Source organism: Gasterosteus aculeatus, chromosome 2 (genome assembly GCF_964276395.1).
Source record: "Gasterosteus aculeatus chromosome 2, fGasAcu3.hap1.1, whole genome shotgun sequence".
NCBI lineage: Eukaryota > Metazoa > Chordata > Actinopteri > Perciformes > Gasterosteidae > Gasterosteus > Gasterosteus aculeatus.
Window position 1 is genome coordinate 4,369,572 of NC_135689.1, and position 21,240 is coordinate 4,390,811.

Genomic DNA, 21,240 nt, shown 5'->3' on the forward strand with positions numbered 1-21,240 from the left:
AGAGGATCAACAACCTCATTTCTTGAGCAAAGATAAAATACCATTAAACTTAATCCAATTGATTGAGCGAGGCTGCTGCGTGCTCCAAATTAGAAACCACGTCCGATGCCAGTGACCGTTGGCAACGGTGTTCGGGTGCGACAGCGAGCATTTATTGCAGCGACGATGCAGCCGATACGTTTTGCTGCAGAGTAAACTTTAAAAAGCATCAGGCCCGCGGCTACACATTACATGAGTGGACTGTAGGGAGAGCGTTCCTCGACCAGCACATTCCACACCTCCTCTCAACAAGGCTTCCACCTCAAAAAGGACATTGCATTGTTTTGTAATTAAAAAATATGATGATAAAAATATGGAATACAAACATTTCCTTAGAGCTGTGGGGCTTCAACTGAATAAATCAAAAGCTCGAAAGAACGTTTCATCATGAATTTTAACAAGGACCCGTCGGCACAGATTCAAAAACCTACTTTACACGCAGACCCGATAATCATCATAGAACAAGAAAAAGAAGAACCTGCATTTCACTTATTGTTTTACACGTGATGTGAGAATAAAAGACATGCATGTTGACTGTGATGTATTTGCACCAGAGACGGTTTTGATCTACAGACGAGATCCCAGCCGGTTTTCCCCAGTTAGGAAAACTAACCCAGAAGAATTTATTTTCCTTCAGTTGGCTCAGAGGTTCGCTCCCTGCCGTCAGGGTTTCATCATTCTTTCACTCACTATAAATAGATGGTCCTGTATGATTTATACGTTGAGTGTGCACGTTACTATTCACACAAAGAAAAAAAAAAAGAGCCATCTGATAAAAGTGAAGAGTGATATTTTGGATATTCTTCTTTTTTTTTTTTTTTTCTTAAAAAACTAACGAAAAAGCCGAAAAACCAACAAACGTTAATTAAATTATTATTATTATTATTATTATTATATTATTATGAACTATTTTCAGCGGTGGTAAGTATTTGTTGACTGCATTTGTGGGATCTCCTCAAAATAAACACACCCCACATGTTCATTGTGGTTTCTTTATATGGTAAATCTGCATAATTGGTGAATCATTTCACACAAGTTCTTATTTGTAAAAAGCTGCGAAAACAATAAATACATTATCTTACTGACTTCTTGAGCGCTTGTAACCTTTAGAGGGCTATGACGTGCTCCTCACTGCTGCTCTCGAATGTCGGTCAACTGTTGCTATGGGAAACGCCACCCAAAAGTCAGAAGCTCGTGTGCCACTTCTTCAAACATGTCAAAAGGGGAGATTCACGCTCTTTGGATAATGGGAGAAACGTGCACAATAGCTGCAGTGTCATTACAGTTGTCCTCTACAGCAGGTTTGAAACATTAAAATGTTAGTTAAATACTACACTCGTCTTTTAATCAAGATGGGATCAGCTCGTTTCGGCAGCTCACCACTTTGAAGTCCTCCGCTCGGCACTCCGTGCCGTGAAAGTGGCAGGCCAGCAGCATGTCGTTGATGTCGTGGCCGGTCCGGTCGTAGAATTCCCGCATGTTGAAGGGCCGCGGCTTGAAGTTGTGAAAATCGGCTTTGACCTTCAGGCTCTCCAGGACACTCTCCTCCACAAGATGTATGTCCCTGATCTCGTACCTGGAAGGACCGGCGGACGCACAGAGGGGTCAGAGAAGTATTTCAGTCATTTTGAGTGGTGATTTCATGAAGCTGGGTGTGACTGAGTGGACTTCATATATTCGCACACTTCAGGAAGGTTTATGAGACTCTACCTTTCCCCCTCTGAACTAAACCTAAAAGATACCAGAATGAATCACAAGTGACAGAAGACAGTGAAAATATATAGATGGTTTGTGGGGTATTTTCTGGCTCTGAACCAATGGCCCTATCCGAGTGTAACGCTTTATTGTACAGCACATAATAAAGTTCAGACAAGAGCTGTACGGGCCATGAAGATCGCCATCCATTCACTGCAGCAGCGTCAGGCTACACTTACTTAACTGGATTCAAACTAAAAGAAAAATGTGTTCATGTTTATTGGAGTTGACAATGAGAAATTCTGAAACTTCAAAGCGAGTCTAACTAAACAGAGTCTGTGTTCACTATTTCTCTTTCTTTTAAGTCTGTAAATGTATCACTAAGTTGGCTCTTTTTCGCATTAGCCTATCACATCATTTTCATGTTGTCATCTGATACATGGTTATTAAAAATATAGAATAAAAGTGCTATAGATATATATTATGTTGGCATGCTGACACGCTAACTGAGACTGAACATAACATCTCCTAAACATGCATAGCATTTATTTATTTATTTTATTATTAAGCATGGGCTCATGTTAGCATAGTCTCATGTTAGCATAGTCTCATGTTAGCATAGATTCTTGTTAACATAGTCTCATGTTAGCATAGCGTTATGTTAGCATAGCTTCATGTTGGCATTGCCTCATGTTAACATAGTCTCATGTTTGCATAGTCTCATGTTAACATAGTCTGATGTTAGCATAGTATCATGTTAGCATAGCCTCATGTTGGCGTTGCCTCATGTTAACATAGTCTCATGTTTGCATAGTCTCATGTTAACATAGTCTGATGTTAGCATAGTATTATGTTAGCATAGCTTCATGTTGGCATTGCCTCATGTTTGCATAGTCTCATGTTAACATAGTCTGATGTTAGCATAGTATCATGTTAGCATAGCCTCATGTTGGCGTTGCCTCATGTTAACATAGTCTGATGTTAGCATAGTTTGATTTTAGCATAGTATCATATTAGCACAGTCTCGTGTTATCATCACCTCATGTTAGCAGAGCTAGCATGGCGGTAAACTGACGATCATGTTTGTGAGACGCTTTAAAGTATCATTAGTGATCAATATTGATAAAGCACATGCTTTATTTCATTGTTTCAAGCTTATTCTTTGAGAACATGGTGTGACTGTTACTGTAAGTTCAGGAAATACAACCCGAACACCTCAATATTTTAATGTTGAATATGCAACAGATATTAAAAACCTTTAGAACTGCTTTTACGTTCCCAATGTGTTCCTTGCATAGTAACAGCTATCATATTACTGATAGCTTGGTATTTGGTTACACTCCTGTATATTCCCTTTTGTCTGCATCACCAGCTCTAGTCTTTTTTTAAACTACATTAGGAATAAAAGGGTGTGGAGCCAGACAGCCCACATCACACCGAGAGTTATCGGTGCCACTAGGAAATTTCCTTTCATTTAATGGAGCTCACAGAAATCTGACCGAGCTGCCTCTTATCAAAAGGGAGCAGAATTGCTGTGAATGCACCCAGCCTCTACACTCGCTGTGATCCCCCATTGGGCTATTATTAAAAATGTCACCATGTTAATGGACTCACCGAAGAGCAGGTTGCGTAGATTTTTTTTCCCCCAGAACGCTGCCTCAAATGAAATGTTCTCACATGAATGTGATCATAATTATTACTTGATTCAATATGTTTTTGGGGAAAGAAGAGAATGTAACTTGTTCAACCATCAAATCAATAATAAATATCCTCATTCAAGTTTAGGAATTAGTTCATGGTGTCTATTTGTGACAAATATTAAATCAACACTTGTTATGGAAGAGCAGTGAAATGTTTTGGTTTGATTGAAAGAGAACTCAACCACTCGCTCGCCCACTGTTTGTCTGGCGGACAAACACGCCAAGAAGGCACTTATGAGATAAAGTCCCATGAGGCCGAGCCGCCGGGATCACACCCCAGGATGTGTGCGGCTTGAATATCATGCCACAAGACATTTCCCAGACCGATGACTCCAAACATGGTAAGTGGGCGAAGAACAGCCTTAAATGGATTATATGCCACAAGCACTTTCATATCTGAGGGTATAACGGCTAAGTGTGCTGTCGCGCCACCTCTATGCTTTGCCAAGAGAGGCACGATAATGAGCACTAGACCTTCTTTAGAGTGGATGTAGTGGAGAAGGAACCTCTGCCCCATTTATGCCTTGGTTCTCAAACCCTGCAGAGTTTGTCTTGTGACCTGCTGCCTGAAAACGCTATGAGATTCATTCATTAAATGAAATCTACTTAAAAAATCCAGATGGAACGTGTTGATCATCGGTGACACCGGCGTCACAGAAAAAAAAGGAGCTAATTTTAGTGTTCATGCTGGGATCTTCATAAAAGATTTAGGACAGAAGTTGGCTGCATATCCACATAAAAGCGAAGCCATCAGGGGACTTGTGCTCCCACCGTGATGTCTTTAATTGGCGGCCCGTCAAAGGTTCAAGTCAACTCAGCCTTTCCCTTATTTTGTTGTTCTCGACAACTCAGATAACAGACACTGGTCACTAAATGTGGCTAAAAACACCTAACCGTCTTCCCCGTGTGCATATGGTACGAGTGTTTGCCAGCTCCGTCACCCAGAGCCTTCAGCATCAGCGACACTACAGCTGCTGCTCTCTGATTAAAACGCCTCAGTTAATTCAAGCCTGAAAAAAGCACTGGATGACTCAACAAGGTAGAAATTATTGGAGCATTCAGATTACTTATAGCTTGGGAAGGTAACATTTGAGAAACCAGCATTAGTACGCTAAATTTAAATAAACCCCCCCCCCAAAAAAAAACTTGATTCCAATTAAAGCCACAAGAAGGCTCAAGGTTAATTTATTATCATTACACGAGAATGATATTTCGGAAGTGCAATTTCTCTAATGGGCAGAAGGGGGCGACTGTTTTTTTTGTTTTTGTCAGATAATTTGATTTGCTGACAATTTAAACAAATATAACAAAAAAAGTCACCCTGCGTAGCTTTAACACTTTGACAAAAGTCCTTTACGATTAAATCCCCTGGATTCATTTAAAAGTGTAAAAATGATCAAAATGCAGAAAAGTGTCCCCTATGAGTGTGGATAGTAGTACTTATGCAGTAATGTGTATGCAGCATTTCACCACAGAATTTAGCAGAAATAATTTGTAGCAGTATTTTAAAAAAAGAACCTTGTGGGTTTCGTGTCTAACTCTTCATGTGCAAAGTTTAGGGTATAGAGTAACTTTAATAGAAGACTCCGACTCGTCCCCTCTGAGCGGCACTGCAGTAGAAGTGCAGTAAATGTACCTGAAGTTTGTACACCTGTGTTTGGAGTGGTCGTACCTCTGGTTGAGCAGGGCCAGCAGCTCCCCCGCGTGGTACAGGTCATTGCGCGTCACGCGGCTGAACCGAAACGCGTTCAGGTTGCAAAAGGTGACCGCGGGGAACGTCATGATCGGGGTCGTGACCTCGTCCAGTTTGGTGACGTGCGGGTACTCGAAGTAGAAGTGGATCCGGTCCACGCACAGGAACAGCAAGAAGGTCAGGGAGCCCAAGAAGCACACGACCCACAAGCAGCGTTTGACGCAGAACCGCTCGTACGTGAAAATGTGAGAGATTCCGTGCAGAGTCGAGCTGTGCGCAAAAACTTCTACGGGCGGAGGTTGACTCGCGTCCATCTCTTCGGTTTCTACTTTGAGATCCATGGTCCCCGTGCAACGAGCTCGGTCCGAATGTCAGAAGAAACGAACGGCTTCAAAAACGCTCGCTGTTGAGAGAACCTGAGCCGATGTTCATTCACCTGTGGCAGAAGCGCTCATCGTCCACCCGAACGCGTGTGAGCGTGAAGATAAGCACCGTGGGACCTGGCGCGCTGTGGCCGCCATCCCTCATGCGGCCAGATGGAGAAACATTTTGATCACCGGCCACTCTTTAAAAAAAAAAAAAAAAAAGTCAAACGGGCTACAATTGCGAGCGAAAGTGAGACATTTCACGGCTGAAAGGCACGCGTGAGCCAAATGTCAGCACGGAGATGACGGCGGCGCTTCGCAGGTTTCTCACCGGGACGCAACAAAGCTGAGAGGCAAAGTGTTTCCTCCGCTGCTCGGGTCCAGTGAAGCGCGCATCATCGCTGCACGCCAACAACAGGGAACCGGGACACCGAAGAGAGGAAGGATCCTTCCTGGCACATTTATTAAGAGTTCCTCTGCGGCTGCCCTTTACGCACGGCCTTTCACATCTGCGGATTTCCAGCTCAAGTCAGGGGGGATTTTCGCTTTTCTCCGTCGGTTATTCCGGTCGGTGGGGAGTCGTGAGCTTTTTCCTCGTGCTTGTGTCCGATTCCCCGGCAGCGGACGGAGGAGGAGATCAGAGGAGAGGAGGAGGAGAGGAGGAGAGGAGGAGAGGAGGGCGGGCTGACGCGATGCTGTCCACCTGTGAGTTACTGTAGTTTCACATCCTAACCGCAGCTCGAGTAAAGAGAGAGAGGGAGAGATGGGGGGAGAGAGACGGGGGAGGAGGAGGGCGGAGGGGAGGGGGGGGGGGGGGGGGTTTGAGCAACATTTTAGCAATTTAATATCACACTTCCATAAAACTCACGGGGTCATGAGAGACGCATTAAAGGTAAAAAGAGAAAAATCCAATCTGCAGAGGCCCCAGATGTCCTGACTTCATATGAAGCGAGCTCATGACTTCTTCCAACAAAAAGGCATTAGGCCCAACATCTGTTCCTCGAAGCAATCTGTCGTTTAGAAATTCGTAACAGCTGAAGAACCAAAACATGAAGAGTTCCACTGCACGGGACATTGGTTGAACAAGCTGCTTTTAGGACAATTGGACTGAACTTTGTGTGTAGAACATGGGGATTGTCCCTTTAACTGCATACAGCTGACCATCTCGGCCACTGAGGCCGTACTGAGACCAGTGGACCAAGACAAATCTGGCAACTCGGAGCAAACAGACTGTGTCCACATATGCCAACGATGAGAGATGGAGGGAGAGCTCCCCTCCAGCAAATGGACAATAAATAGGACAAACGATTCGACGCGATCGCAGAGCAAAGTACCTCGACATTTAGATAAAAGAAGATCTGAAGCTCTTCAGAGGTCTTTCAAAGTCCGCCCCCAAGATTAGATTTATAGCATTTTTCTTCAATGGTTATCATCATAATCATTGTTATCAAACAACATCTCAGCTTACTTCGCTTGCCGGTATTATTTTATTATTTTATTATTGGATACTGAAGCAACGAGGTTGAATCAAGCTGTGTTAAAATAACAAAATATTTATTACAGGTCATGAAAGATGCATCTCCCGCTTTAAATGCATTAGCATGAAATAAAAGATTCTTATCTTTGATATTTGACACTTTTCTGTATTTTTTTTAACATGTGACTTCGACCGAGTCGTTGACTCTGTACTTTTACCTGCAGGTGATCTTTTACCTGAGTAAGTGATACGATCTCAAGCACGGCTGTGAAGAAACAAGCAGCTGTAATAACATTGCAGAAGCTAAAATATACTTTTTGTCATTGAATCCAAAATATTTGAGTATTACAGCAGTTTGAAGCTTGTACCTATAGCTCTTTGTTTAGACCCAAATGCAGAGAATACACGTTGAAAAATGAACTAACTAAAGTCACATTTCTTCTAGGAATGGGGGGCTTTCAGCAACCTAGGAGTATAGTTAAAATAATCACCCTCAATGTCTGAATTTAACAGGTCAACTAAATGAATAAAGGATTCTGTGTGGAGAGAAATTCAAAACAGCATTTAAACCCATTGAGACATAAATTGTTGAGACTTTACAGGTTTACGATTCCATATTAATCGTCCAATAAGGTTTCACGGAAGGAATAATGTGTTTGTTCTGCCACCAGTTGGTTTCAGTTCAATATGCTGTTGCTAGTAGCAACCACCACCGGCAGAGAAGCGTAGCCGTGTAACGGACGGAGTCACATCCCCCATTTCTTCTGTGACTAAGCAATTACTGACAGGCGTCTACTCTACAAATTGGCTTTTTTGGAGCATAATCTGAAAGGTGCCGATTTGATTACAGCTCCTCTGTGATTGTTGATTTGAGATTTATTATGAAGAGTTTACGCCAAACTCAGATAACCTCGACGTCTGTAGTGCTTGATAAATATTCTAAATAGCTGTTGCACTGCTGTTTGGGATATCTGCATATTGATTTGTCTTTTTCTTGTGTACTTTCTGTTTCTTTTTTGCCTGGAGTCTCAGAATAGGAGTAGGAGGCATATTCCCATTCAAATCATCATAGCAGAATTTCCATTGCCTTATTAAACCAAAGAGTGTCAATCTTGAGTGTCATTGAGATAAATGTTAATATGTTGATATTAAATCACCCTCTATCGGTGATGGTACCAGCACGATGGTGATTGAGCATATATGGCCTACTGAGGAAAATGTAGCACAATTTTTCTATTTGCAGTATTGCAAACTGGGTGTCGGTGGAAACTTTATTTGAGAAATACCTTTCTATCCCTCACATACAAAACAATTTAATATCATGGAATTGAGTAAACAGACATATGTTTTACTTAAATCCTTTGAGATTTACACTTTAAGAACTGTTTGCTGGAGACTGTTATCAAGCCGTTGTGAGCAAAAATGACACAACTGGCCTTTAGCTTCTCAGTTGTGAGAATGTGTCACTGCCACATGTCTCGTCATCTGATAACGCCAAAAAACAGGATGATTATGGGTATTTATGTAATACATTTTACTCTCTGATTTGACAGTCCAGGCTCCCTCATAAGATGTGAGGAAATTCTAAATAATGTTTTTACTTTCACCAAAAAATGGTGAATGACACAAGGTAATATTTGATGGATAAATTACTAAATATCGACATATTTGCTGTGTTTTCCCCTCAACTTGTATCCATAGTGTTTTAAATGATTGGGCCCTGCTGTCTGGGTGTTCCTCTCCGGGCCTGCAGGGGGCGACAGAGCGCGCCGCCGCTGCATCGTGAGCGCGGCAAGAGACCTGAACGCGCGAGCGAGCTGCACCACTAAAACAAACATGGCGGCGCCCGTCAGAGCGTCTCGTCTGTTTCGACTGGCCGGGCGAACTGTCTCCTCCCTGCCGGTCACATGCGGGCAGGCGGTCGGTCCGCCGGGGAGGAGATGCTACGTCTCCGCCTCGACGGGAAACTGTGAGTCAATTGTTTTTCGTAAAAGTTAAATCAAATAATTAACGTTTGTTTACCCAGAGGTCAGTGTCCCAGCATGCAAAGCGCAACTACTGACAGCAGATGACTAACGTTAATGTTTGTGTTATAAACGCTCATTCCTGTCACAACAAACAACATGAAGTGTTTATTGAAGTCACGTTAACCTTTGACGGTGTTATCTAACCCTGCGTGTTTTGGAACCTCCGCTGCGCTGTTGTTGTTTACTTACCGGCAGCAGCTGTTTTCTGCCTCGGTCGCCTGATTCGTCACACAGATTGTATAACTTTAAGTGAGACTACAAATAAGCAAACGAAAGTTGAGGAATTCGGTAAAGACGTTGAGCTAAATTATTTTCCTCCGAAGGACAGTGTTTTTTTTAAAACAGACAACTTTGATTTTTCTACCTTGTTCAAGAGTTAGGAGGTACATAGTTTTAAAAGTGGGCAAAAACTGCCTTTTAGACCAGTGCGAACGAGAAGATTGCATAGTTACTTCCTACAGAGTCTTTACCACAGGTTATCCAATTACACACATAACGTTACATGTTCTCTCCAGTCTGCTGTTACACTTCCTATTTATTTGTCTACTGCTCAATCTGCCTGCTTCCATCTCCTGCTTCCTGTCTGTATCTTCACTGTCAAGTGTCCAGTCAAGCAAAATATACCCCAAGTATCTCAAGCATAACACAATATTTAATATATGCTAATGACAAGATCAATGATGCTTTCATTAAATCTCAAACTGGAACTAATCATGGAAGCATTTTTTAAAATCCTAATTCCCTGTAGATCTTCAGTTCCGGCTCGACGAGCGGACGGCCCACAGCAGCCTGGACCTCTACAAGAAAAACACGGGCGTCATCTACCGCATGCTGGGCCTGCACCCCAGCCACGTTCAAGACAACCCGGAGCGCTTCCGGGACTGGGCCGTCGTGTTCGCCGATGAGGAGATCAGCAGCGGGCGTCACTACTGGGAGGTGACGGTCAAAAAGTCCGAAGAGTTTCGCCTGGGCGTGGCCGAGGTGCTGATGTCCAGGGACGACTGCGTGGGCTCCAGCGGCGCCTCCTGGGTATTCGGCTACGCCAAGCGCAAGTGGTTCGCCATGACCGGCAACAAGATGGTTCCCGTGGCGCTGGTGGGCAAGCCGGAGCGCGTGGGCATCCTGCTCGACTACGACGCGGGCCTCCTGGAGCTGATGGACATCGAAAAGCACACAATCATTCAGACCATCAGGGCCAAGTTCAAGACTCCCCTCTGCCCCGCATTTGGGCTCTGGGACGGGGAGCTGCTCACGCACTCGGGTCTGCAGGAGCCCGCAGGCCTGAAGTGAAGCGGGAGGAACTGCGATGGGGACGATTGTGATTCTCGTGGGACTGAAAGGGAGCGATATCACGTGGGAGTCATTTGCAGCCAGATACAGTAGAGGTTCATTTTGACCCGGTTCAGTTGGTTCATAATTATGACTCTTAACAATGCAAGTTCATACTTTGTGTGTGTCCTCCAAGTTCATGCGATCACTTCACAGAAGCTTTGTGTGATCGTGTCCATTACCTCAGGCTGACTGACATGAACAGCTAGTATTGTTAAAGGATGTTTTACGCTGCGTTCTGGTATCAGTTGTCAAGCTGTTTCAGTCTCATGAACTCTGTATATCGTTTGATAAAATAACTCAAAACTCAAACCGCTCTTATGTTTATCTTTTGTTTACACCAGAATGATACATATTTACAGTGACTTAATTACTGTTGGGGAATCATTTCAACACCTTTCGCTGAGATAAACAAAATAAAATACTTTCTTTTGAGACAAAATAATACATATTTTAAACACTTTACAATTAAGCTTAATCAAAGTTTCACTTCAATCACATGGGTGTGTCTAGTTTACAACCCTCATTTGCACACATTTACAATAACCCAGATGTGCACTGTTCCGAGCGCCAGAGACCGAGATGTCTCTGTGATACAAAAGTGAGCAATAAAAACAACCACATCAACACAAGGTATCGGCAGTGAACACTGAACCAGTCCTCCCCTGTTACCGTCATAAGTGCAACTCACCTGCTGTTGAGTCAGATTAATCAATGATGCAGCTTTTGGAATATTTATACAGGGGGTGCAAATTCCCCCTGATTAAATGAAGTATTGATTAAGCAAAACATTTCCATATTTTAACAACAAGGCTCAATATATTCTATATTTACATCACAGTGGCATTTCATATCATAAACCGAGGGCGCATAAATACATACAAACACAATAATGGCTTAAATGTATGTTTTTTTTCTCTCTCCATAAACCAGATAAATTATATCGTGCTTTAGTTGATACTATTGAATAATGTCTCCAGTCTACTGGAATACATCAGAGGTACTTAACCCTACACTGGAAAGTCAAACAAACATAACATATATTACCATATCAAAAATAAGCGTAATCATTTATCAGGTCACGTGTCCTTTCGGTCCTCTCATCGTAAAATACGTTTATTTCCATCACAAACCCGTCTGGTCCCTCGTGGTTTAGACGACACTCTTCAGCGTGTCCAGCTGCTTCTGTTCCTCGGTGACACGCGCTGCCTCGCGCTCGCTGTACTCGCGCTGGTACTCTTGCAGGACTGAAACAACGACATCGTGTCCAAACTGCATGGCGTCATCCAGAGGTGTGTTCCCCCATCTGATAGAAAACACAATGCAGTGTGTCACATGCGTATCGGACATATTGATCCACCTTTTTTTAATCAAACAATACAATTTTCAACCTGGAAATCCACACCTGTCTTTCATGTCCGGATTCACTTTGCACACTTCAGTCAGGAAGATTACGGCTTCCGCGTGTCCTGAGAGACAAATGTGAGTAACCCCAAGGCCATATTTCATTTATTCTTTTTAAAAATATCTTGACTTTCCCAAAGTAGAGCGAATCAATTGAGGATGACGTGTCACCTTCTGAGGCGGCGACGTGGAGCGGCGTACGAGAGTCGTAGTCTCTCTGCTCCATGTTCACGGCTGAAAGCGCGAACCTGCAGCGATGATAAAGGACACGTGCGCAGGTCGAAGCGAGTGGCGGCGAACTGTCAGAAACTAGACGAGAACTTGTTAATATGAACACAGACGTGTTTTAAAAAGCAGAGACAGTTGCTTGTTAGCTTTCTTGCAGCTCATCCCGCCTGTGTGCTGGATGTGACGCTAAAGCCAGGAGACGGTTTAGCTTAGCATCGAGACTGGAAGCAGCGGAAGGCAGCTCGACAATTCTCCCGACCCGTAAATGTCGCTGCTTAACATGTAATATTAACATCCTTCATTTAGTTTTAAGCATTTGGTGATATTATCCTGATTTAACTCACCTCCTCAGAGCCGAGATGTCACCACTGTAGGCTGCGAACATCAGGTTAACCACCGACTTGTTCTGATGGACGACAAGGCAAACAACTATTCTCTGTTAAACGTATTACACACAAAGGATGATGCAATGCGACGGACGTTCCCCATGACCCCACGCAGGACGGACTTCACGCGTTAGGACGGAACTTACGGGTTCTTCATCTGAGCGTCTCCTCGGGTCGTGTTTCTTGGTGAAGTGTCTCAAGTTGTCGTAATTGTGGAAGTTGAAATGAGATAACAGGTCCTGGGGAATCGAAGGTTGATTCACGCGTTACAAGAAAAAGACGAATGAAAAGCACCGCCGGCGGCGGCCTACCTGACAGAAGTGAATGCCGCGGACGCTGTTTCCAAGCCGATCTAACGGCGGAGACCAACACATCATGCCCATGACGTTGGGGACGACCAGCAGAACTGCACCCGAAACGCCAGATTTAGCCGGCAGGCCCACCTGAACAACAGGTGCAAACAAACAGGTCTAACCGTGGAATCAACAGGAGCAGAAGCACTAATCCTGCAATCACAAAGGGGGACTCACGTGGAAGGCGAACTGTCCAGAGAAGTCGTACATGCCGCAGGAATGCATGAGGCTCAGGGTGTTGCGGACGGCCTCAGAGCTCAGCACGCGCTCGCCTGTGATTGGACAAATGCCCCCGTTGGCCAGCGTGGCCGCCATGACGCTTCCCGACTCACACGTCACCTCGATGGAGCACAACTGGAAAAGCGTAATAAAGGAATATCGACTTGGTAAAAACACATTTCTGCTTTACATCTTTCCCTGAAAGTCAAAGAGTTTTACCTGGAAGTAGAAGTCAAGGGCTCCTGTCATATCTGCATTGTCAGGAAAGCACTACGAGGATTATAATCAAGAGTCAGCACATATTTAGGAATTTAGGTGATTGTTAATTTGACATAAAAAACTCACTTTTTTCTCTTTGAGGTAATAACCAATAGCGTAGTTCCTGTCACCGGTCTCCCTCTCCGACTGGAAACTGCAACAAGACGACTTTAGAAAGTAATTCCAAGAGACGCAGGACGGTGATGCTCTGCAGTACTCACGTCGCATTGCTAAAGCCCACGTATTCGTCGCCAGACAACCTTTTCAAGTACTCCATCACCTGCATCAAAATCATATTCACAAACGGTTGACTAGTAGTATAAAACAAGTTTGCGGAACGAGGAAGTGGTTTGAAAATGAAAAGCTTTTACTCACATGGTCAAATCTCTCCGCCTTGTTTGAATCTGGCTGTCAACAGAGAGCGATTATAACCAAGTTGTAAAGAAACCTTGTCCCATTCATATTAAGTGTCAACAATGATATCAAATATTACTGTGAGTTGAGATCCAATCCTGCAATTTTCTTTTTCTTAACAAACCATATTGGTATAATTTGACCAGATGGCAGGTACAGCTGCTCCCGCTGGGTCATCAACACTGAAGAATGTCAATAACAGCTTTTATCAGCTTCGTTCTATCCAAGCTTTCAAGTGTGCAACCTCCTCATTGCGTACAACCCTGACCCAAATATAGAAACACACTTTTCAACCCCTCTGCAAACACACACACGAGCAATGGGGGGGGTAACACACCTTCTGTTCTGGGGGCTGCAATTGGCCCGAGGCACACACACGCCCCACGTGTCAGCCCAACCAACAGTGTGCCTTCCTGAACCTGACCAACGCATGATTAAAGGTCCATAGTGTCTTTTCCCAAAGCGGTCAGAGAATCTCTAAACGAGGCCAAAGTCCGTGTAGTCAGTCGCAACACGTTACCAGCCAATGGAACCATTAGATGGAGAACTACGTCACCGAGGCCGTCAGATTTGGAGAAACTGGCTTCTTGGTGAACTGTAACTCCTTCTAGCAGAGCCTTAATGGGCACGGGTTTCAGACGCAGGAAGCCTCACACGTTTCACCGTTTGCAAATAGCGGCAGTGTCGCGTTTCAGAATAATTCTTCTGTCAGCAAATTTCAAATACATCTGTGAGTCGGGCTCCAACCTGAACTTCTCTTTACTCAGTAGCTTCCAAAGAGCAGTTAAAAAAAGATTGAGGGCGTCATTCACTGACCTATTTTATTGCTGGAACATAGAAACTGTCTGATGACTTGTCGTTTTCATCATTACGTTTTACGGCCAGTGAGGGGCTGCAGCAGAACGCCAGGAGGAACAATTGAAGGGGAATAACACACGGCCTGTGCTTTAATAGACGCGCGCTGCCTGAGATTCGACTCCTGTGGTTTCACCCTGACGTCGTCATTAATGACGTCCAACTGCGTTGTGTAGAACTTTTTCTGTTGTTGAACCTCTGCATCCACTGTCCCGTCAATGTATCTGTAGCCTAAATGCCGTTGTTTTACCTTGATTAAAGAGCTGATGACGATAGCTCCGGCATTCACCATCGGGTTGTGTGGTTTATCTGCACAGGAAAACAGCACGTTATCACTCATTTGCCCCCGAACCACCAGAGCAACAAACCGCTGAGATTTAGAGGCGATATTTCAACTGAGGAACTTAATGACATCCGCTAATAAACTGCACACCACGAGTGCGCTGCGTCCGCTTCAGAGGGGAGTTTGTAATAGCGAATGGCTCCGGAGGGGAGCCACAATTTCTGTTTTTCCAATAAAATGAAGGCTTGTTGTTTGCTTTTCGGACAAATAAACCTGCATAGAAATTACTGGCCGAGAGCTGCAGAGATTTCTCATTTACAAAATGGCTCCGAATGAATCACATGCGTTCTCGCCATGAACCTCAGAGCGGGTTGTCGTGCGGAGCGGGATGTCCGGAGTCTCGACTGAGGCCGCGGCTCACCTTCGTCATTCAGTGACAGTTTGTTGAACTTGAACCCGCTGGGCTCTTTGCCCACAAAGCGGTGAACGTGCTCACTGCCGCACTCGTGCACAGCGACGGCGTACTCCAGAGGCTTCACGCACGACTGCAGACAGAAGGGAACCTTGGTGTCACCCACAGAGTGTCTGCGTTACATCAGGATGTGATGGAGGAGTTGTGAGTGAGGGGAATACACGCGGTGGATGATTTCAAGATGGACACACTCGTTCGGGTGAAGACGGAACCGTACCTCTGTCCGTCGATAGTGCACAGAGACACTCCCCACAGGTCGGGGCTGAACTTGGCCAGCTGGGGAATGTAGTTGGCCACCTGCCGCGGAGACACGTGTTACCATAATGAACGAGCGAGACCACAGATTGGTGGGCGCGTTAATCGGCGACGTACTTGTCCGGACTCCTGCTGCTGCGCGCTGTCGTACATCTTGTCGATGTTCTGGGTCATCTCTTCGAAGTTTGGAATGATTAACTTCTTCCTGAAGGCCTTCGTCAGCAGCATGATGTTGTTGCCAGCACACCTGCAACGGGACACCATGCAGATCATTTTCTTTTTTATCGCCCCAGGCTTTGAGATGTCAGCCTTTAGGATTTCTGCTGCCAAATCGGAGACATTGGGAACATTTGATCTGGTTTTTGGTGCAGTGTTGCCTGGTGGTACTGTTTCATTCAAACTAACTTCTACTAAAATGTTTGGGTGCCATGACAACTGTATGGTGTACGTTGACCTCTGCATGTCCAGTAATCAATAGAGGAAAGTGAAAAAACATGGGGGAGGGGATTTTCCCCGTCATTTTCGTAAGTCAAGCTCTCTTTAGTAACGATAGCTAGAGGCTAGTAAGTATTTACACTTCCCTTTATTTGCTGGAATTCAGTCAAAAACGTGTATCTTCTTTGACTCAAACAACATGGCTTCAGGCACTGAGAGGGGTTCCACTTGATAAACGCTTTATACCTTGTGCATATGCAACCAAACCTCCCATCAATTTCCATGTAATTGAGCGGTTCGACCGCTCACTGGGCTTTCATCTTTATTTATTTCACATTGCACTGAATAAAAAACGGCCTGCTGCAGACCAATGGATGCCCAATTAAACCAACACATCTGCAGGCAGATCGCAACAGTTATTATCAATTTTCATTGCTATAAACGCGTCGACGACGGTGGAAGCTCTCAGGGAAAGTTGTGTGTGTTCCGTCACAGCCGGCATGAACTAAATTATCCTCTCCGATCCCAGGCGGTCCCACCGTGGAGAGAGCGGAGAGGCCCTGCATTATTCACGTGGGTTTCAACAAAGAAAATATTAGAAGACAGCTCTCTCTTTTTCTAGAAGCACGGTGAGCTCTTACGTGCTATTAAGCAAAGGATAACGTCCCAAATCAAAGAAAACAAGCCGAGACGGATGAACACGGCCAATTGAGTTTACCAGGCGAGGTGAATTACACCTCCGGATGAAGCCGCTTGCATGGAGCGTACAGATCTTTTGAGTTCTAGCAAGGTGACGCAACAGCCTGGAGCTCCACCATACTGATGGCCTTTAATCAGTACGAGAGTCCTCGTGCACGCTCTACCGCTTTGGCTGACATGTGGGCACGAGAATTTGGTTAGCAGCTGTTAGCCATAAAACGCATGTCTCTGTCAGTCTCTTGGACTCAAATAGCCACCGACTGCGCCTCCTGTTACTCCTTCGCTTAACAACAAAAACGCGTGAGAGAGGCTTCCTAACCAAGCACGTTGTCGTTTCTTAACAAGTCACGAAGAAGCAACACAGGGATTTAAAACAGGGGTGTTCTGTCTGCTTCTCACGTACGGGTAAAGGTCGAATAGCTGTGTGCGTTAGTATGTCTCCATAAATAAACGTTGTTTATTTTTCTCACCTTCTGAAGAGCTTCTGGTCCATCATGGCCGGCCCCACGGAGTCACGGGACGATTGTCGCATCTGACGGACACAGTCACGTAGCCGAGGGTCCGACGTCAACAGACCTGTTTTTCTCAAAGCCTGGAGGGGAAGGTGGAAGAGGTGTTTTTTTTTTTTTAGCAAATCAATAATCAAGTCGTTCTGAAATTTAGAGCAGGACAAAAAGCTCTACAGTAAATCAATTGAAAAAAATAGTTAAAAATAGTTTAATGGTCTAAAAAAAAAACGCTAATTGGCTAACACATTTACATTTAAAAAATATATTTTTAAATAAATAAAAATTGTAGGCTCACTATGAGTCCAGGTGATTTGTTAGGATGGATGTCTGAAGCAATTATCTCCGTGCGTTGATACTGAAACATTTATGTCCTCTCTTCACACACATCAAGTCATCCGTGGCCCCACGTGGAGCCACTTGTGTTGACACACGTCGCTACTCCTAAATGCGTGCCCCTATTTAAAAATGACTCAGTTGCCATAGACACGCAGGTTGCCAGATGTCTGCTTTTTTTTCATATTGACTGTCTTAAAGGTCGCGCCACATGAAGCTAAATGAGGCTGTGCGGATTTGCAATAACTTGTTAGTTATCAAAGAGCTCCAAAACACGCCAGACGTCCTGTTGATCTTCTGGGATATGTACTATATCACTGTAGCACACGTTCACAGAAGCATGACATCTCTTCAGCAATGTGTGTGTTTGTTTTCCTCTGTGGGCCTTTGTATGTGGAGACATGCGCCTTAAAATCTACGTCAGTCTTAAAGTTCCGAGGAATAAAGCCAATGCCTCTTGTCTAACGACATTGTCATCACTGTTCCCCCATGATGATTACCTCAGTGTCACACCTACTATATTTAGTCCTATTATGTGAGAAAGTTACCAAACACCTTTTAAACTTGACCCTGCATTCAGCTGGAGATGCCCGGGGTTCATGTTGTGTGCTCCTATATCGGCCTCCAAGGTTTATTTAACCAAAGTCAAAGGTGCTTTACTGAAATACAACACCGCTGCAGGGCACAGCGTGTTTGTGCAGATATTTGATGGAAAGTCAGGGCGTGACAGAGGAAATGTCAGCGTGCTGTTGCCTCACAGAGATGAACTGGGACAGGGGGATCATCTCTTTGCCTTCGGTGATGGTGTAAAAAAGTAGGTCCTCCATACTGGACATCAACCTGCTCCTGTCAAGAAGGTCGACAAGACACACAATGTTTTTAACTTTGACGTTGGAACGGCTCCAATGTATCAATTCAAAACAATGAGCGGTATTTCAAGTTTGTGTCAATAACACATCCAGTAATGAAAATACTGGCAAACATCTAGCTATTGACCTAGTTCTCCACGTATAGTTTATGTCTAAGAAAAGCTGATGACTTTATAAAATAATAATATACAAAAAAATATACTGTAAAATGTACTATACTGTATGTACTTTTTTCTCGATGACCCCTTTAATGTTTAGGTCTTAAATACCTATATTGGTAACAATCGCATACATTGAAATAGTAGACACCTATATTTTATGTGTTGTTTCATGATATCAAGAGTTGACGATTGAATATAAAAAGTAAAATGTAGAATTAACTACCCACATGCCAACTGCCAGTATATGCGCCCTATGTGTGTACTTTTGCTTCTGTAAGGGGAATGCATGTTTGCTTTCTTGCGAAGAGTCGATGATGAAATTAAAAATGTTAATTAAATATGTTAAAAAAATGTTTATTGAGTTAAAATATGGTTAGCTTAGCATTAAGACTAGAAGCAAATGGAAAGGTCAGCCTTCATTTGCCCAACAATTATTAACAGAAATTTAAACGGACTGACGTTTGAGCACATGACGCTCCCCACGTGTACCATCATTTAAATATTGTTTGCTTAGAAAAAACTAAACCCAAAGAGTAGAAATTAAGATTCATAAGATTCAAGATTCAGGCAGCACTGAGATCGGACTATTTTATGTCAGGGCGCGGAGTTAGCCAAGCGTCTTGTCATTAACCTGTGGCACAGACAAGACAAGATAAGGAAACTTTTTTCAGGCTTTAGTTTCTGTGTGAATTATAAAATACAATCTGATAAGGGAGCTTCAGGTGTGCTGGCTGGCGTGTTTATGTCTAATTATAACGTTTGCTTGATTAACCGACACACACACGCAAGAGGATGCGCGGAGGGATCGTTAATCGCCCCACCAAAAAAATAAAGAGACCATAGAAAGTCTTAATGGACCAATCAGAATCGAGTTTTTCCGCCTACTTGTAATGCATTACAAATGACATCATAGTAGCTACATTCTAACTAGTTGCTGTAGTAACTTTACAAACCCTCCGAGCTCACGATTTTTCCGGGTAACTCAATTAATGGCGATTTATTCGTCTAGAGTCGTGGACCTACTTGGGGTGTCCTTCGTCCACATCCGGGCCCCTGTGCCGGTGCAGGGCCCGGTGGGTGCGCGGTGATGCTGCCGCCCAGCAGGGGAGCGACGCAGGTTGCTGCGTCCTGCTCAACGAGCTGCCGTCGGCTCCAACTCTGGCGGAGAGTCCTGCGTTTTTAAAGAGCTGCAAGATCCCCGGGTTGGTGGTCCTCAGACCCTTCAGGCAGTGCATCGTGAGCGAAGTGTAATAGTTCGAGGGAGGCGGACGTGTATCCGCTGGCGGCGAAGAGTTGTGACCGATGCCCGACAACAGCTGCTCGTTGAGTAAAGAGCACGAGGACAGGCTGCGGCTCGGGGGCGGGTCTGTGACCCGTTGGTTCAGACGGTGGGGTCATAACCTGCAGCCACTGGTCAGACTGCTGATTATTATCAACCAGGTCATATTCCAACATGGTTTGGTCTCTGATTTTTTTGGTTAAAAGGGAAAGCTGCAGAGAGCTCCATGCACAAATAAGCTTTATTCTATCGCAGGAATTGAACATTAACTGTCCGTGGATGTGTCCCAGCTAACTAGTTTATTTAACTTGAAATAAAACCATTCACAGCCTTGACTTATAATTATTGCATAATTGCATGCTTTTTATATCAATTAACTGTTGTTAATTGTAGCTTCACAAAGCTTTTATTGTAGCAGAACTAATTCTACTGTCGTTAACAATTACAATGACGGTGGTCGTTAAAATGAAAATGATGCTGGTGGAAATAATAATGTGACAGTAATAATAATGTTGTGTTTATAATTGTATATCTAAATTGGTGCTCCTACCGATGTGACAATTACTTTGTCAGTTTGCGCTCTTTGAGAAAAGTTATATTTATTCTGTGATTAGTTATTTCATCTTAACACTAACTGTCATGAATATATGTTGCTGTCATGTAAATAAATCAGGGTCAGGCCTTAGAGAATGATTTCTACTGCCCATACTGACAGACTGAAACCTCCGTGTGCTCTCCTCCTCTAGGTGGCGCTCTCACTCCAGGACACTGCGCTCAGGCCGGTCTCTGTTCTCTGACTCCCGGCTCGGTTGATGGGACACACCGCGGCCGTGCGTCTGAGATCCTTCCTCTCCGTAGGTTTGTTTTGGCAGGTTTCTTGGTGCCTCAAACACAATCCATTGTGCAACATGTGACCTCTTGAGATTGAGCCCCGGCTTCCTGTCTTTGATGTCCGCGGCTCCCCGGTGAGACAGTGGAGTTTTTTTTAGAACACACTCTTCAATTGCAAACGGGAATCTTTTGCTATTTGTCTTATTCAACTATTTATTCCTCCTCCTCCTCCTCCTCCTCTTTTTAAGGTGGCTTTAACAAAGGCAACTTCAATCAATCAGGAGATCAACGCTCCAGGTGATGGCCCCGCCCACTCCATTCCACCAGTCTGGTGTTTGCAGACTGAGCAGTATTAATACCCAATCAGGTTCCAGGGGGTGACATGGTGTTATCTCCATTACCGAATAAACAAGGCCCCCGCTGGGTTCTGGGGGTGCCCTCTGCGTTTCTAGGCGGGTGACTTCTCCAAAGGGGTGCATGCTCACCCGTGGCCTCTCCGCGCTACTACCTCCGCCAGTTGCAGCTTCTCTGTTTTCAGACGAAAATGTTTTCCATTCCTGGGCCAATGAATGCCACCTTTGTCCCTTCATCCTCCATCTTGTGTGAGAAAGCCCCCCTCGCTGCACTCACCAAGCCTGCACAAACTTAACCTCTTCCCCCCCCTCCACCTCA

The 21,240-nt window shown here is 44.4% G+C and overlaps 3 protein-coding genes across 5 annotated transcripts in view; 1 reads left to right on the plus strand and 2 right to left on the minus strand.

The window, feature by feature from the left end:
- The window catches only part of LOC120829556 (acid-sensing ion channel 1), a 31,351-nt gene extending 24,239 nt beyond the window's left edge, over positions 1-7,112 (minus strand). The window contains exons 1-2 of the mRNA XM_040193766.2: positions 5,107-7,112; positions 1,420-1,615 (exon numbers count right to left, since the gene is read on the minus strand). Of these exons, the coding sequence (XP_040049700.1) occupies positions 1,420-1,615; positions 5,107-5,468 (558 nt within the window). The 5' untranslated portion in view covers positions 5,469-7,112. The remainder of the gene's footprint in view (positions 1-1,419; positions 1,616-5,106) is intronic.
- Positions 7,113-8,670: 1,558 nt separating this feature from the next.
- spryd4 (SPRY domain containing 4) lies at positions 8,671-10,637 on the plus strand. Its single transcript, XM_040194047.2, has 2 exons — positions 8,671-8,938; positions 9,745-10,637. The coding sequence occupies exons 1-2, from the start codon at positions 8,806-8,808 to the stop codon at positions 10,284-10,286; spliced, it is 675 nt and encodes a 224-aa protein (XP_040049981.1). The 5' UTR covers positions 8,671-8,805; the 3' UTR covers positions 10,287-10,637.
- Positions 10,633-19,825, minus strand: gls2a (glutaminase 2a (liver, mitochondrial)). 3 transcript variants are annotated; one of them, XM_040194042.2, is made up of 18 exons: positions 19,482-19,825; positions 18,187-18,274; positions 17,057-17,178; positions 15,570-15,699; positions 15,415-15,494; positions 15,147-15,310; positions 14,693-14,751; positions 13,549-13,581; positions 13,395-13,453; positions 13,261-13,327; positions 13,135-13,185; positions 12,874-13,050; positions 12,655-12,786; positions 12,490-12,582; positions 12,302-12,363; positions 11,901-11,977; positions 11,731-11,794; positions 10,633-11,631 (listed from the first exon to the last, which is right to left on the minus strand). In XM_040194042.2, exons 1-18 carry the CDS (start codon positions 19,691-19,693, stop codon positions 11,478-11,480), a joined length of 1,824 nt encoding a protein of 607 aa, XP_040049976.2. In that variant the 5' UTR covers positions 19,694-19,825; the 3' UTR covers positions 10,633-11,477. The 3 variants fall into 3 exon arrangements, with proteins under 3 accessions (XP_040049976.2, XP_077943099.1, XP_040049978.2); XM_078086973.1 differs by lacking the exons at positions 18,187-18,274; positions 19,482-19,825 and adding an exon at positions 17,984-18,111; XM_040194044.2 differs by lacking the exons at positions 18,187-18,274; positions 19,482-19,825 and adding an exon at positions 17,391-17,548.
- Positions 19,826-21,240: the final 1,415 nt, after the last annotated feature.

What these genes read in the sequence shown, in the direction of transcription:
- gls2a (XM_040194042.2), bottom strand. Translation starts at nt 19,693, where the DNA reads ATGCACTGCCTGAAGGGTCTGAGGACCACCAACCCGGGGATCTTGCAG. An exon ending in AGCAGCAGGAGTCCGGACAA is followed by an intron (nt 15,495 to 15,569) that starts GTACGTCGCCGA and finishes TCTCCGCGGCAG; the next exon opens with GTGGCCAACTACATTCCCCA. An exon ending in GTGGGCTTTAGCAATGCGAC is followed by an intron (nt 13,328 to 13,394) that starts GTGAGTACTGCA and finishes GTCTTGTTGCAG; the next exon opens with TTTCCAGTCGGAGAGGGAGA.
- spryd4 (XM_040194047.2), top strand. Translation starts at nt 8,806, where the DNA reads ATGGCGGCGCCCGTCAGAGCGTCTCGTCTGTTTCGACTGGCCGGGCGA. An exon ending in CTCCGCCTCGACGGGAAACT is followed by an intron (nt 8,939 to 9,744) that starts GTGAGTCAATTG and finishes AATTCCCTGTAG; the next exon opens with ATCTTCAGTTCCGGCTCGAC.